The sequence below is a fragment of the Morus notabilis genome, unplaced genomic scaffold (assembly GCF_000414095.1).
Source record: "Morus notabilis unplaced genomic scaffold, ASM41409v2 Scaffold45, whole genome shotgun sequence".
In the NCBI taxonomy this organism is placed as follows: Eukaryota; Viridiplantae; Streptophyta; class Magnoliopsida; order Rosales; family Moraceae; genus Morus; species Morus notabilis.
In genome coordinates, this window is record NW_010366164.1 from 76,723 (window position 1) to 90,864 (window position 14,142).

At 31.7% G+C, this 14,142-nt stretch overlaps 1 protein-coding gene and 1 long non-coding RNA gene across 3 annotated transcripts; one reads left to right on the top strand and one right to left on the bottom strand.

Moving 5' to 3' along the window:
* Positions 1-3,626: 3,626 nt before the first annotated feature.
* Positions 3,627-7,790, bottom strand: LOC21410042 (epoxide hydrolase A). Its single transcript, XM_010109535.2, has 4 exons — positions 7,470-7,790; positions 5,344-5,526; positions 4,977-5,218; positions 3,627-3,902 (listed from the first exon to the last, which is right to left on the bottom strand). Exons 1-4 carry the CDS (start codon positions 7,755-7,757, stop codon positions 3,653-3,655), a joined length of 963 nt encoding a protein of 320 aa, XP_010107837.1. The 5' UTR covers positions 7,758-7,790; the 3' UTR covers positions 3,627-3,652.
* A 3,386-nt stretch (positions 7,791-11,176) lies between these two features.
* LOC21410043 lies at positions 11,177-13,893 on the top strand. Of its 2 annotated transcripts, none has more exons than XR_002903240.1 (8): positions 11,177-11,618; positions 11,894-11,977; positions 12,073-12,186; positions 12,274-12,348; positions 12,467-12,562; positions 12,813-12,895; positions 13,257-13,342; positions 13,465-13,893. It is a non-coding gene; the product is annotated as an uncharacterized LOC21410043 (long non-coding RNA). The 2 variants fall into 2 exon arrangements; XR_002903241.1 differs by having other exon boundaries at positions 12,813-12,890.
* Positions 13,894-14,142: the final 249 nt, after the last annotated feature.

Below are 14,142 nucleotides of genomic sequence, written 5' to 3' on the forward strand. Positions count from 1 at the left end.
AAAAGAAAGAGAATGGGGGGCTGGGCGCACGGGAAGGAAATGGGGAAAAGAAAAAAAAGAAAAGAAAAAAAGAAAAAGAAAAATAAAAGAAAAGAAAAGGAAAAAGAAAAATGGAAAAAAGGAAAAATGTATTAAATTTAAGTGTGTTTTCCAAAAAATTTTGGGATGAAATTGTAAATACTGAAAATAACTTAAAGTCCCTTGATTAATTATGAAAATTAAATTAAGCACACTAATAATCCACAGTTTAGCATAATTAAACATGTTTAATTTTTAAAGGGCGTTACACGTTTAGTTATTGTTAATGAGATAATAAATATGCAGTTACTCTTTTGCCCCCATAATCAGATGAATTTGTGGTTTCTCTTTTCGTTTTAATTCCTTTAGGTCCCTCTTTCATTTTTGCATTGTGTTGAAGGTTTCCAATTTCCATTCATGGATGCCGGTTGTGTTGGCTACTGGAATGTGTAACGTCAGTGATGGGTAACTTGAAAAATTAACCTCAAAACAACTTACAAACTCCAAGCTTTTTTACCAGCAGACGTAGAGCTACTTGTGGAGAGCAAGAATCTTTGATCATTTTTTAACCAAAGTTGAGATGGGGTAAAAGATTTAGACTACAAATCAGATTTGTTCTCCATTTATACTTAATTTTGTTGGATGTTCTTCTTGTAATGTCTGAAATTGTAATGAATATTTTAAGAAAACATGTTGTATTTTTATAAGTTCCATAGCTTATACAATCTTGCTCAGTTGTGAAATATTGGTGGAATTAAATTGGCGGGTTGTTCTTTTGTAACAAAACTCAGAAAAAGTTTAAACTCAAGTTACAATTTTATTCAAGTTCACGTTATTTTAAGATCCAATTTTATTCAACTTTACTCAATTTTATTCAAATTATAACTTTAACTCAAGTAATAACTCAAATTCAACTCAAAAACTACACTCAAATTACACTCCAAAAGAACAACCCTTGGGGTTTTTGTTTCTATGCATGTTCAAAAATTTTGTGAGAGACATAATTTTGAAGAGTTTTGGGGGATTTTTGTTGAAATATTTTAATTTGAAACCAAATTTTGAGGTTGAACATCTATTTTAAGCTTTTATGCTGAAAATCTTTTTTTAGTGACCTTAACGATGATGTTGATGGGGTTGAAATGGTGGTTTTTATGCTGCATTTCTTGATGAGGTTTAGTTCTTGATTAATATTGAAAAACACTTTGAAGAGTCACCTAAGAATTTGGGTATTTAAACTCAAAGCTTTGTCAAAAATTTTCAATTTTTCAAGATTTCTCCAACCCTAAAACCCCCTCAAATTAATGGTAATCTAGACGAAAACAAGGCATTTCACCTTAATACATTTCATTTTTATGTCACGTGCCACTCATATGGTTGTTTCCGTTACTTAAATTAATAGAAAAGATAAATTTATTAACGGAGTAAAGATCAGAAAGAACTACGAATGAAAGTTCAAAAAATAAAGTATTATAAGGGTCATAGTTCAAATGAAATATTTGTAATTAATCCTAAATTAACAATCATAAATAAATAAATAAAATAGTCATAAATAAACTAGAATAAATTTAGTGGTTTAAAACTTCACCAATAACTGCCACGTTTCAGATAAAGCTATGCTTTTTTCAAAATTTTTTTTTTTTGCCAATATGTCATGTCAACTATATACTTGGCCAAATTTTATCTCTCTTTGTTTAATTAATTAAATTATTTTGCTTTTAAACTATGTTAATATATTAATATACATAGATTACCTACCCGGCTACACAAACTAGATTACAGTTGGCAATTTCAATGAAACAATTTATATTTTAAATTGGTTATACTTATAGAATAAAGGATAAGGTGGCTTATAACGAGCCAACAATCTAGAATTAAGTAGAACTTATTTATTTTAATGCTTGATTAGATATACATTATCTTAATTTTGGTTTATGCAAGATCTACGTGCTGGCCTTTGGTTTGCCATGTGGCCCCCATGAGATTCATTAATTATTTTGGACTTAACTAACGTCCATATAAATTTTTTATAAAAACATTTTTAAAATTGGAATTATTGATTTAGGCACTCCAATGGGCAAAAAAAAAAAAAAAAAAAAAAAAGGAAGTTAAACAATAATTAGGTTTTGCCTAGGAGAGTCGGTGCTTGGTACAGTTTTTAGTTTGTATAAATTGTTGGGAAGTTTCATTAATATCTACTAATAGAAGTGGCAAGATTAATGTTGGCATCAAATGTCAATGTACAATATTTTCCTTCTTGTTTAGACGTTAGGAAAATCTATCTATGATTTAATAGAAAAGGGAAAAAGACAGTATTGTCAACCTTTTTTTTTTTTTTTGTTTTTTTTTTTGTTGGAGTCGTAACATTGAAAATTTTGCGCAAAAGACTACAATGCAAGAGAAATAAAATGTATTATAGTCCTTGATATTAAAACTCTTTTTTTTCTAATGTGACAATTGGCAATTAACTTAAAGTTTTTAATTAGATAAGCACAAATACTGCATGCATAAGAATTAGCATACTCCAAAATGAAAATTTGTTAAAAGTCCAACTTCCTGATCGACGAGTCTAAGCTTTGAAGTTGTGACTTTTTACTCTAATTAGTTAGAGTTAGGTGCTTAAAACTAATAAATTGTACAAAGTACTCCATTTAATTAAGATTTTTAAGGGACAAAAAAAAAGAATTTTGTGAATTGGCCAACCAAACCAGACTTAAATTCTTTGATTCTTTTAGTTAGTTTGTATATATAGAGGTGCATAATCAAGGAAAAGTAAGAAAAAAATGTAGCAAAAAATGCTATTGTATTTGTGTGACATGTTCAACTTATGGAGCTCCATTCATTATCATCTCTCGGGGGTTGTTTTCTTCCTTTCCATTTTGAATTTCTCGACATGCTTATTGAATACACATAAATACGAGTGTGATTTTAAGGATTATTCCGGTAGTTATTTATTGGTGAATATTATTGTTTTAATTATAAGATATTCATCAAATAGTTATAATAAATTAGTTAGTTGTCCAAATAAATTTATAATAATTAATGAGAGTGATTTCTTATCATGCTATATTAATATTAAATTATTATATTTGATAGGTAAAATGTAACTATTAAAAACTCGTGTATATATTTGTATATATATATATATGCATGTGTATATATATATTCCATGGAGTTGGTGTGCGACAACGGGGGCTTTTAAAGCCTTCCACAACTTCCCATACCATCACAACTAGTTAGGTTCCCATATATATGTAGCTCTTGCACTTAAAAGAGCAGCTGAAAAGCCCCATTTGGTATTGATTGAAACCATATTGTATAGGCTTCCCTATCTAGATGCACATGAAGATGTTTCCACATTAATTCCCAATCAAGAATGAAGATGAGATATATTACATCACATAAAATCAGTTAAATAGACTTGCTTCTGTTGAAAAATGTGCATCAACATTAATTAATTAAAAGGAAAAAAAAAAAAAAAAAACTTCAATGAGTACTACAGCATTGTGCAACATAACTCTTTTTTTTTTTTTTTTTTTTTTTTTTTTTTATTTAAAAAAAAAAAAAAACTTCAATGAGTACTACAGCATTGTGCAACATAACTCCTCTTTTTTTTTTTTTTTTTTTTCTTTTTTAATTAAGAAGAAGATATCTTTTTGAAGAAGGATAAGATTTCATTTGTAACTTGTTCAGCTTTCTCTTGCTGGATAAAATGGTGTCCATCAATGACTTTCACTTCAACATTTGGTACAAGCTTCTTGAAATCTTCTCCCTCTATGTAATCCTTTGTTCCAAATGACTGAAATCCCATGTCCTCGTCACCTACTATCAACTTTGTTGGGACACTAATTTTTGCTCCCTGCCATGGTCCACACACTTCCCAGTTCCTGCATTAATTCAATGCTTCAAATTCAGCAGAAAATCAGAAGAACATGTAGAATATAAAGAGTTTGTAATAATATATCCGTCAATTATTAGTCTGTGATCACATAAAATAATCTCTTATAGTGACGAACTCACACCACGTTTCCATGCCAATCGTTTTATCATTTTAACTAAAACGGCTAATAATTTAATCTTTTATTTAGTTTTTCTCCGCTCAACCATTAGCTAAATGGTTAGCTATTTTAAAAAATACATTTTACACTATAGTTAGCAAGAAGGGACTCATCATTTATTTATTTTTATTCTTTCAAACCACAATAAATGCAAATGTTCTTTTATAAATTCAATAAAATTATTTATATTTAAATTTAATAAATATGAAGTCTAATTGGAATAGATCATCTAAAAGTTCCCAGTTAAAAATAACTTTTTAGTCATTTTAGTTAAAATTTAACTAAAATATAGAGAGTTCTCTTGGAGAAGTCATTTTAGCTAGTAACTTTTGGGTGAAGAGTAAGAATCCAATTTCCATATCATTTTATTTCATAACTCAAGTCACAACTCAATTTTTATTGTTACAGTGTTTTTTCTCACAAAAATTCAAATTCAATTTTTTTGTTACAATGTTTTTTTCTTATATACACAACTGAAATCATAAAGTCATAGTTATGACTTGAGTTGTAAAATGAACATAGCCTTAAATAATACATGAATACACATATATTAGGTCATTCTACTTATCATGGGCGACCTTTTAAGATGAAAGCCTGAATCCTAAGAAAGTACAAATTCTACATGGTATCAAAACTCAAACAGCTCAAATTAGTCAGCCCATTCCATTTAATACAAGATTGGTTATTCTAAAGAGAGCACAATCTTAAAGTAAACATTAAAAAAAAAAAAAAAAATTCCCGAACAACCCATCGTTTAAAAACAAGAATAAACACATTTTCCATGGAAAGTTGAAATTCGGCCGGTGATGTTAAATACGTATTGTTTAGAAAATAAACAATAAATATAATATTTAATGTAGTAAAAAAAAATAAAAATGTGAAATATAACTGCACACAACTCACATGTCCATGGCGCGATAATAGTTCAATGCCCCGGTAAAACCGGACTTTTGAAACTTGGATGCGCAAAATTGAAGCTCTTCCTCGGTAATCCATGGAGGCAATGAAGATGGGGTTTCAAGAAAATCTATGATCTCCACACCAGGAGGAGCAGCTAGAGGATCAGGTCCATTAATCAGTAAAAACTTCTTCAGTATGGTTAAGCAATCATGTTTGGAAAATGACTTCTCTGCCCTTCCTGGTTCCTGCAATATTTTGGTTTGGAAAATTATAGTTTAATATTACATCACATGTGCAACTACAAAAGAAAGTCCTTAACATAGTACTAGTTTATCAGCAACACTTTTGTTTGGTTTTCTTTTATATTTACCTGAAATTGGTGAATGTACAATCCTTCTCCAAAAACTTTGGTCATGAATTCAAGAGGTTTGATCTTTGGGGAACGTGGCCTGTATGGGATGCCTAAATTGACGAGTGCTTTAACTCTATCTGGCCTGAAAAGGCAAAGGTGCCATGCAATTTCTGCACCCCAGTCATGCCCTACCACAAATGCCTGCTCACCATAAAGCAATTTTACTGTCGGAATTATACGCTCTAATACTTCTTACTAATGAGAGCGATAAAATAAAAGAACAACAAGAAATTAGCCACAAAATTTTCAATGATTCACTTTTAACGCGAGAGTTACGTCTACTTACAGTCCGATATAAGTCTATTATTAAAAAAAAGAATATAAGAGAATTTCATTTGCTTGGACTCATTGTATTTCTCTCTAATTTTATTTTAAAAATCAACCCCCCTTAATATATGTGCAATTAAGGTAACTGAAATACCTTGTGTGTGAAGAAACCACACTATACTCCTACTTAAAGTCGATCCGTATTGCTAACTCCGCGTCATGGTGATGATTAGACTTCAGACATCCAACAAGCAACACATATCTATTATTCATTACGAGATAAAATGTTGCACAAAAGTACCAGAGAGACTCTTAATAATGTGGGGAAATTCAAAATTGTGTAGCGTAGTATGATTAAGATAATACCAATATCATTAGATTTTATTGATATATGTAATGTATGACTTTTAAAGAATGAGCAATATTAGTCAGTATTATTGTGCTAGTTTTCTTGCCATCAAACCCTTCAATGACGTAATCAAGTTAAGCCATCAACATAACATGCGAGTGATGGAGCCAGATTTTCAATTCAATGGGGGCACAATTTATAAATAAAAACAAAATATATTATCATTTTTTCTCGATAGAAATCAATGACTATAATTTTTTTTTAAAAATAAAACAAGAAATTTGGGTACAGCCAAACAACGATATCAAGACAATAAACTAGGAAAACTACTAATGTGAGTAAGCCAAAAAAAAAAAATCAAAAAAAGGAAAGGGAAAAAATTTGAAAGTGTTGAAATGGACAAAGATTTGAAGATAATGAGATGCATAAAAAATAGTATGTTAGGAAAAAGTCACCAGCCCAGAATAAATAAGTTTAAGAAAGGAGAAATGAGACAAATATCTCTTAAAAATGTATGAGTCAAGATTAATAATTTTTTTAATCAAATAACTATATTAGTAAAATGGTCTTAATCAAAATTAAAGAATAAAAATCTAAATTCATGCACTTTTAAAAATAAATTCTATAATTTTCTTTTTTTTTTTTTTAAGAAAAAAAGCCCAATACACCCGATCTAGAGGGGTACAGCCTCATAAAAGAGTACTAAAAAACACATTCGTTAATATAGTTATAGTTTATATTTTCTTTTCTCAACTTTCTCAGCGGGATTATGGATCCGTGCCTGTAACATGCATATACATAATTAATGCTAGGATTCATTATTATTATCTCAACTTTTAACATTAAGTTACGTGATCAGTTGTCATCTTATTATAGTCGGTGTAATATATTACTAGGTCAATTGTTGCTAGAAATTGTCAATTACCAACATTTATGTTAAAGTTGAGATAATAAATTACGGCCCTTAGCATTATTCTAACATACTAAACAAGCAACACCAATATTTCCCACTCTCTTCACAACTAATCCCATCCTAGATTTGTATTGGAATAGTGTCATATGAATTTCACGTCAAATCTGGCCATGATACTATGTCAAAAAAGTACTATTCTAGTCCTAAAACCATAAGTATGATATATAAGAAATGAGCCCAACAATGGTTATCATCATGCTGTAGAAAAAATTGCTCAAAGACGACACCAATATCAGTAACAGCATCCTTCTCTTGCAAATTAGTGCCAATAACATCAATTAACTAAAACTATATCATTTAGGGCCCGTTTAGTTCGCTGATTCGAGTTTTTAATTCGAGTTGAGATGTGATTTTATATGAGAGCTTTTTACTGTAACAAAAAAGTTAGATGTGATTGTTTGTGAGAGCTTTTTACTGTAGCAAAACTCAAATCAGTGAAATGAACGGGGCCTTAGTCTTCTAGTTAAACAAAAAGAAAAAAAAAATTTGTAGTACCTCCTTTTGTCCTAGCTCATCAAGAAGGCCAATCAGATCTCCAACGGTGTGAAGAAGTGTGTAAGAAGATGGATCCTTGGGACAATCTGAATCTCCATAGCCTCGCATATCCGGCGCAACGACACGAAAACCATGTTCGGCCAAGCTAGTTATTTGATGATTCCAACATGACCAGAGCTCAGGAAAGCCATGGATGAGCAGCACCAGTGGTCCCGGGCCTTCCCCTTTCTCTGCTATGTGCATCCATATTCCGTTTGTGTACACCCTTCCGTGTTTTATTCCACTCATCTTTTTGGTTAAACAATGTCTTTCTTTCCTTGTATATACATCGTCATATAATTGTGTTGTTTGTGCTTAGATATTGTTGTTGCTTTAATGAGTGGTGTCACGCTTTTCAAATGTGGCGGCTAGCTTTGTTTAGAATTGTTTTTTAAATGTGGCGGCTAGCTTTGTTTGGAATTGGAGCGTTGGAAGTTGATAAGAGGACGTTTGGTTAGAGGATTCAAACCATGTGATTCGAATTATTTTTGATTTATGTGTATTTTTTATGAGAGAAAATACTGTAGCGAACTACGAATCATGATTCGAATCAGGGAACGAATCCCTCTACCAAACGGCCTCTATATCTTTGTCTACTTTGAAGATTCAAATGGCATTCTTAAAAAAAAAAAAAAAAAAAAAAAAAAAGAAAACAAGAAGTTTCAAATTGTACTTGTTTTTTCCCTGCTTATTGCAGCGGGTAATAGTCGTGGATTATATAAAAAGTTGATAATTTTTACATGGATATATAAAAAGTTGATAAATTTTATAGTACATGATTAGTTAGTTATGGATCATATAAAAAGTTGATAATTTTTAGAGTACAAGATTAGTTTGTATATAGAAGAGTAAGAAACCAGGCTAAAACTGGTACAACCACAACCTAAAATTTAAACACATCCAAAACTTATTGTTCAAAAATGGAGAGAATAAAGGGAAAAGGAGAAAGCTGTGTAAAATTGTTTAAGAACAATCTAGTAAGTTAACATGACTATAAGCATTATTGCCATGCAAAAATGCCAATTAAATCTGGAATGTACTAAGTGACACCAAAAACTCCTTGTTCACTGCAGAGAGAAAGAATGAAGGAAAAAGGGAAAAAACTATGTAAAATTGTCTAAGAACAACCTACTAAATTAACACGACTATAATTGTCATTGCCACACAAAAATGCCAATTAAAATTGGAATCTGCTAAGTGAAAATATATATGTATATATAGCTGCAGGGAAAAAAATAAAAATGGTGTTCATATATAAAAATTATTTAGTTATAAAACGAAAGATTAAAAGGTATAGATTACTAATATTTCTTAAGAATAAGAGGAAACTTTTCTTAGCGTTTTACATCAGAAATATGTATTAATAAAATGACAAAGACAAATGCAAATAAACATAGCGAAGCATAGAGAATGGACATGAACATTTTCACAGCAAACTCATACATCAAGTACCAATAACACTTATTAAAAACCTGTGGATAAAAACTATTAAGAATACTTTAAACGCTGCAAGTGCCGCCCCAAATCCCAAACACCGACGAAGCAAATGTGAACAATAGTGAAGGATACAACAGTAGGAAGTTAAAGTACTAAATTATATAAAATCTGAAACAATATAGATAAATAAGTAAGTGAATGAATAAACAAATGAGCAGATGAAAATGGCAATAAAAAATAGTAATAAAATATGAATGTGACAATATTTTTATGCAAAAAATATGGCTAAGATATTATACATTCTCAGCATTGTGTGATGAGTAAATAAACTTATATATTTATAGCCTTTTTGTGGCTGCCTACTAAGGGTAACTGCACAAAGGCACAAAAATTAATAAGATATTATATCCATCATACAAATATAATTTGTATGTGGCAGAGTATGGGCAACCAGAGTAAAATATAAATTTGTCCAGCAACTACCAGTTGAATTAAAAGAGTGAGAAAAAAAAGAGAGATCTTATTAGATATACGGAGCAGGGACAAACCAAAAAATAAATGAAAAAAGCAAAGCAGACCAAAATAGCGGGAAAAGGTAAAATAGGTCAAGAACATCAAGAAATGGAGGAAGAGAGAGACGCTATAACCTCATTTACATTAAATGACTAAAAGTCTCAACCTAAAAACAAAGAGAACTAAAAAAAAAAAGCCAAAGGCAAAACCGTAAAAACACAGCCTAAACTTCAAGAAGATTAAATATTGCCTACTCAAAAACAGAAAATTGATGCCAAAAAAAGGAGCAAAGTCGTCATTAAAGCGTAATATGTATAGTAAACTAAGTCTGGATGAACAATAGAAATATTTCATTCAATTATTTAAAATAGAGAGATTAAAAAGATAAAACACAAATGAAAAAGAATATGTTACATAAGTAATTGATTGTCAATTGAAGTAGTAAAAGTAAGAATAGCAGGGGTTCAAAATAAGTATGGGTCATTGGTAAATATCATAAAAAAGCAAAGAAGCAAATGACTCAAAATAATAATAATAAAAAGAATAAAAACGATCAAAAAGTCAAAGAAATTGAGAAAGGAGCATGAGAGTGAAGGAGGTGGAGAAGGACAAAGATGAGAAAGAGATAGGAAGTAGAGCATCACCTCCATGAAATGACCAAAAACTCCAACCATAAACCAAAGAGAGGCATAAGAAACCAAGGGCAAAACAATACAACTACATCCTCAAACGCGAAAAGACTTATATAAAACCGCTGCCCTCAAACAAAGGAAAAAAAAGGAGCAAAGTATGAGAATAACTAAAAAGAACAGGAAAGAAACAACCAAAAGTTCTTAATTAAGAAGGATAGAAAAAATGAAATTTCAAATAAGGATCAAATAATTCAAGGCAATCTCTAGACAAATCGTATAAAACTCAAGGCGCCAAAATCAATTGTACTCATTATTGTCATTAAAAAAAAGAAGACTAAAACTAAAACATATGAAATAAAAATATGTATCTAAATACATTACTAAGAAATAAATAAATAGCAAGCTAACAACTAAGGACTACTAACTAATGAAGTACATAATAAAAGAAAAAAAAATCTAAATAGATAAGTAATAATTATTAACACTAAAAGGAAATTGAAAGAAAAAGGGTAAATATTAATAATGGCACAAAAAAACTAGTATGTTCAATATCAGCAAAAAGTATTAAGAATCTATTGGGAGAAACATGTTACTAAAAAACAAATAAAATGCATGATAACAGGTAGTGAAAGATACAAAAATAAAGAAGGAGAACACTAAATGATCATAGGTGAAAGCAAGAAAGAAAACGTTAAATGGAAGAGAGAAGAATAGAAATAGACATGATAAATTCATGTAGGCAACAACATTCATAAATAAGAAATAGAAAAGCAAAAGTGAATAGTAAACAACCTCTAGCAATATAACACGTAATAACATATAATCAATTTACAAAGACTAGGTCTCGTTCGTTCGTTTCGCTGATTCGAGTTTAGAATTTGAGTTTTGTTACAGTAAAAAGCTCTCATAAATAGTCACATCTAACTTTTTTACTACAGTAAAAAGCTCTCACATAAAATCACATCTCAACTCGAATTCTAAACTCGAATCAGCGAAACGAACGAGGCCAAAATATCAAAATTTCGTCCTTAGAAGATAAAGGCTCTGTTTGGTAGAGATTTTGAGAAGCCAAAATCACTCTTTTTTTTTTCAGCTGAAGCTAAAAATTATGTTTAGTAAACACATAAAAATGGATTCTTAGAGAATCTGAAAGCTGTTTTTCATCTGAAATCAGAAGCAGCTCACTTGCTGTTTCTGATTTCAGATTGCGTGGGAATCTGAAGCATTTCATTAATGAAATTTTTGTTATTCCCAAAATAACCCTCTTCGTGCGCACATCTCCTCAGCCACTCCCTGAAACTCTCAGCCTCTCAACCTCCTCTCGCAACCTCCTCTCGTGCTCTCTCGCCTCAGCCTCCCTCAGCCTCAGCCTTCGCTCTCTCAGCCAAAGCTCTCTCCCTCCGTTTATCTTTCTTCTCTCTCTCGGACTCCCTCTCTCCGTTTATCTCCTGCGATTGTCGGCGGCGGAGTCCCCAAGTCCGGCGGAGCCATTTCCAAGGGCTATAACTTCGCTTCTCACTGGGAACAGGTCTCCATAGCTTAACCTTCATCATCATCTTCTTCTTCCTCTTTCTCTCGGGTTAATTCGAACACAACCGACAACGAAAGCTAAAACCAGATCTAGCATATTCGGATCTCAATTCATCAATTTTAAGTCTTGTCGATTGAATTAATCTCTGTTTTCATGTAGAATTTGGTTATTGTTAGTAGTATCAGCGAGGCTCAGATCGGATTAGCATCAGATCTGTGCACAGATTTTCCTTTTTTTTTTGTTCTCATGGAAATTGTTTATTGGCTCCGCAGAATGCTCCTTAGACAGAGCAACAGCAAGCCGCCATTGTGACTCTCTCTCATGCCGTCGCCGATCGGCCGTTTCCTCTCAATTTGGTGTGATTTTCTGCTACTTGCTTTACTCGTTTAGTTTGTTCAGGAAGATTTTCGTGTAGTAGTTGATTTGACCTCGAGATTCTGTCAAATTTTAGGCCAAAGACCGTGCCTCCGGGCAGGAGAATGGCTTGTCCGTTTCCACGAAGGAGAACGCCTCGGGCTTCGAACACTCTGGAGCTGCAGAAGCCGTTCTCGTCAATACAAATCAGGTGAGTTTTCGGATTTGTAAATCTAATCACTATCTGAGTTTAATAGTCACTTTGTACGTATTGCACCTATTTGTTCACTTTCTTTAGACAGAGGAGAAGTATCGGCAGTATGCGAATACATTGACTGGGCGGATAGAGACATGTGATGGCATACTTCGCCAGGTAGATCTTAGGTAGATCTTAAGTATCGGCAGTAGGTGCTTTGTTATTGCAGAAGATTCATTATTACACTGATTATATGATCATTGGGCTTGAAATGATTGAGCTCCCTTCTATGCAGGTGGATGACACCTTAGACTTATTCAATGAATTACAGCTGCAACATCAGGCAGTAGCAACAAAGACAAAAACTCTTCATGATGCATGTGACCGGCTGGTGAGATTTCCTCCATCCGCCGACCTTTTTCTATGTCTGTTTGTTACTTATTATTCTCTATGGAGGATTTTTATTATTTGGTTGGTATGTATTGATGGTTTATATATATGTGTGTGTGTGTGTGTGTATATATATATATACTTTTTCTTATCTCTTGAACTTATTGATACTTTTTCATGAAATTATTGATACTTTTTCATTGTATTTTTGGTTCAAAACATTTTTTTTATGCTCCCGTCTTTCTTTGCAGGTAATAGAGAAGCAAAGACTAATAGAATTTGCGGAAGCACTTCGCAGTAAGCTCAACTATTTTGATGAATTGGAGAATGTAAGGTTCGAATGCTATCTTGCCTAGAGTCTAAACATTTGCTTAAGTAATATATGTTTCAGACGTGTTTACCTGTCCCTCCAGTATAGGATATAAATGCAAAGGAAACAGAACTAAGTTGATTTTTGATTCACTTAGCGTCTTTATTAACATATGCTTAAGTTGTTTAACTCAATTTTTCATATTATATGCAATTTTCTTAGCTTAAACAAGTCGATCTGGTTATTGACATGCAAATTAAGTAAAAAAAAAAAAAAAAGAACGAGTTTTCATTTGGTTGTTGTTCTTATTTTCTACATCTAAGCTAAACTATTTAGTTCTTATCATTTCAACATAATTTATGCGTGGCTGTCAAACTTGTTGCAGATATCTACCAACTTTTATTCTCCAAATATGAATGTTGTAAATCAGAACTTTCTCCCTCTGCTCAAACGACTTGATGACTGCATATCGTAAGTAGATACTTATTTGAGTAATTAATTCTAATTATTAGAAGGTTGTCTTGAGTTGCATGCCTTAGGGCTCAGAGATTATTTATTAAAAAATGCCTTGAAATATTTCTGCTCGATATTAGGTATGTTGAAAACAATCCACAGTATGCGGAATCCGGTGTTTACTTGCAGGTCTACATATTTATATGATACATTGCGGCCAAAACTTATTCACGAAACAAACATCGAATATGGTGGTCTCGTGTCTGTGAATGGAACGGAATGGCATAATTTTTTAAGAAAAGGCGATGGGCCAATTGATATTTTTTAGAAGGCAAAGTTCTATGCATTGCTATGGGCTGCTTCAGGTTCCCGTTTACTTTGGCCATTTTGAATTAGAAAGATGTAATAGGGAATTGATTTGAGATATCGTTTATGTGTTTATCTTGCTCTTTTTGTATGTTAGTCAGTTTTTCACACCTGGTCATTTTTGTTTCTTTTTGGTTTGAGGATTCCTTGTCCTCTGCTCTTGTTATTGAATTTTATCAATAAAATTTTTATTATCAAAAAAATAAGCACGTAAAAAAAATAGCAAAATGTGCCATAAAACAATACTTCATATATTTATTTCTTTTTGTTTAAACAATCCAATGCAGGTAAATAAATAAATCGCATAAATAAATCGCATAGCTTCACTTTAGCATGCTTCATTAATAATCCTATTATACCAATGGTATTTTGATTAGGAAATGATAATCCTAATCGAAGTTAGGCGGCTCCACCTAGCCCAATCCGAGGGCCTCACCCATCAATGTGTGAAT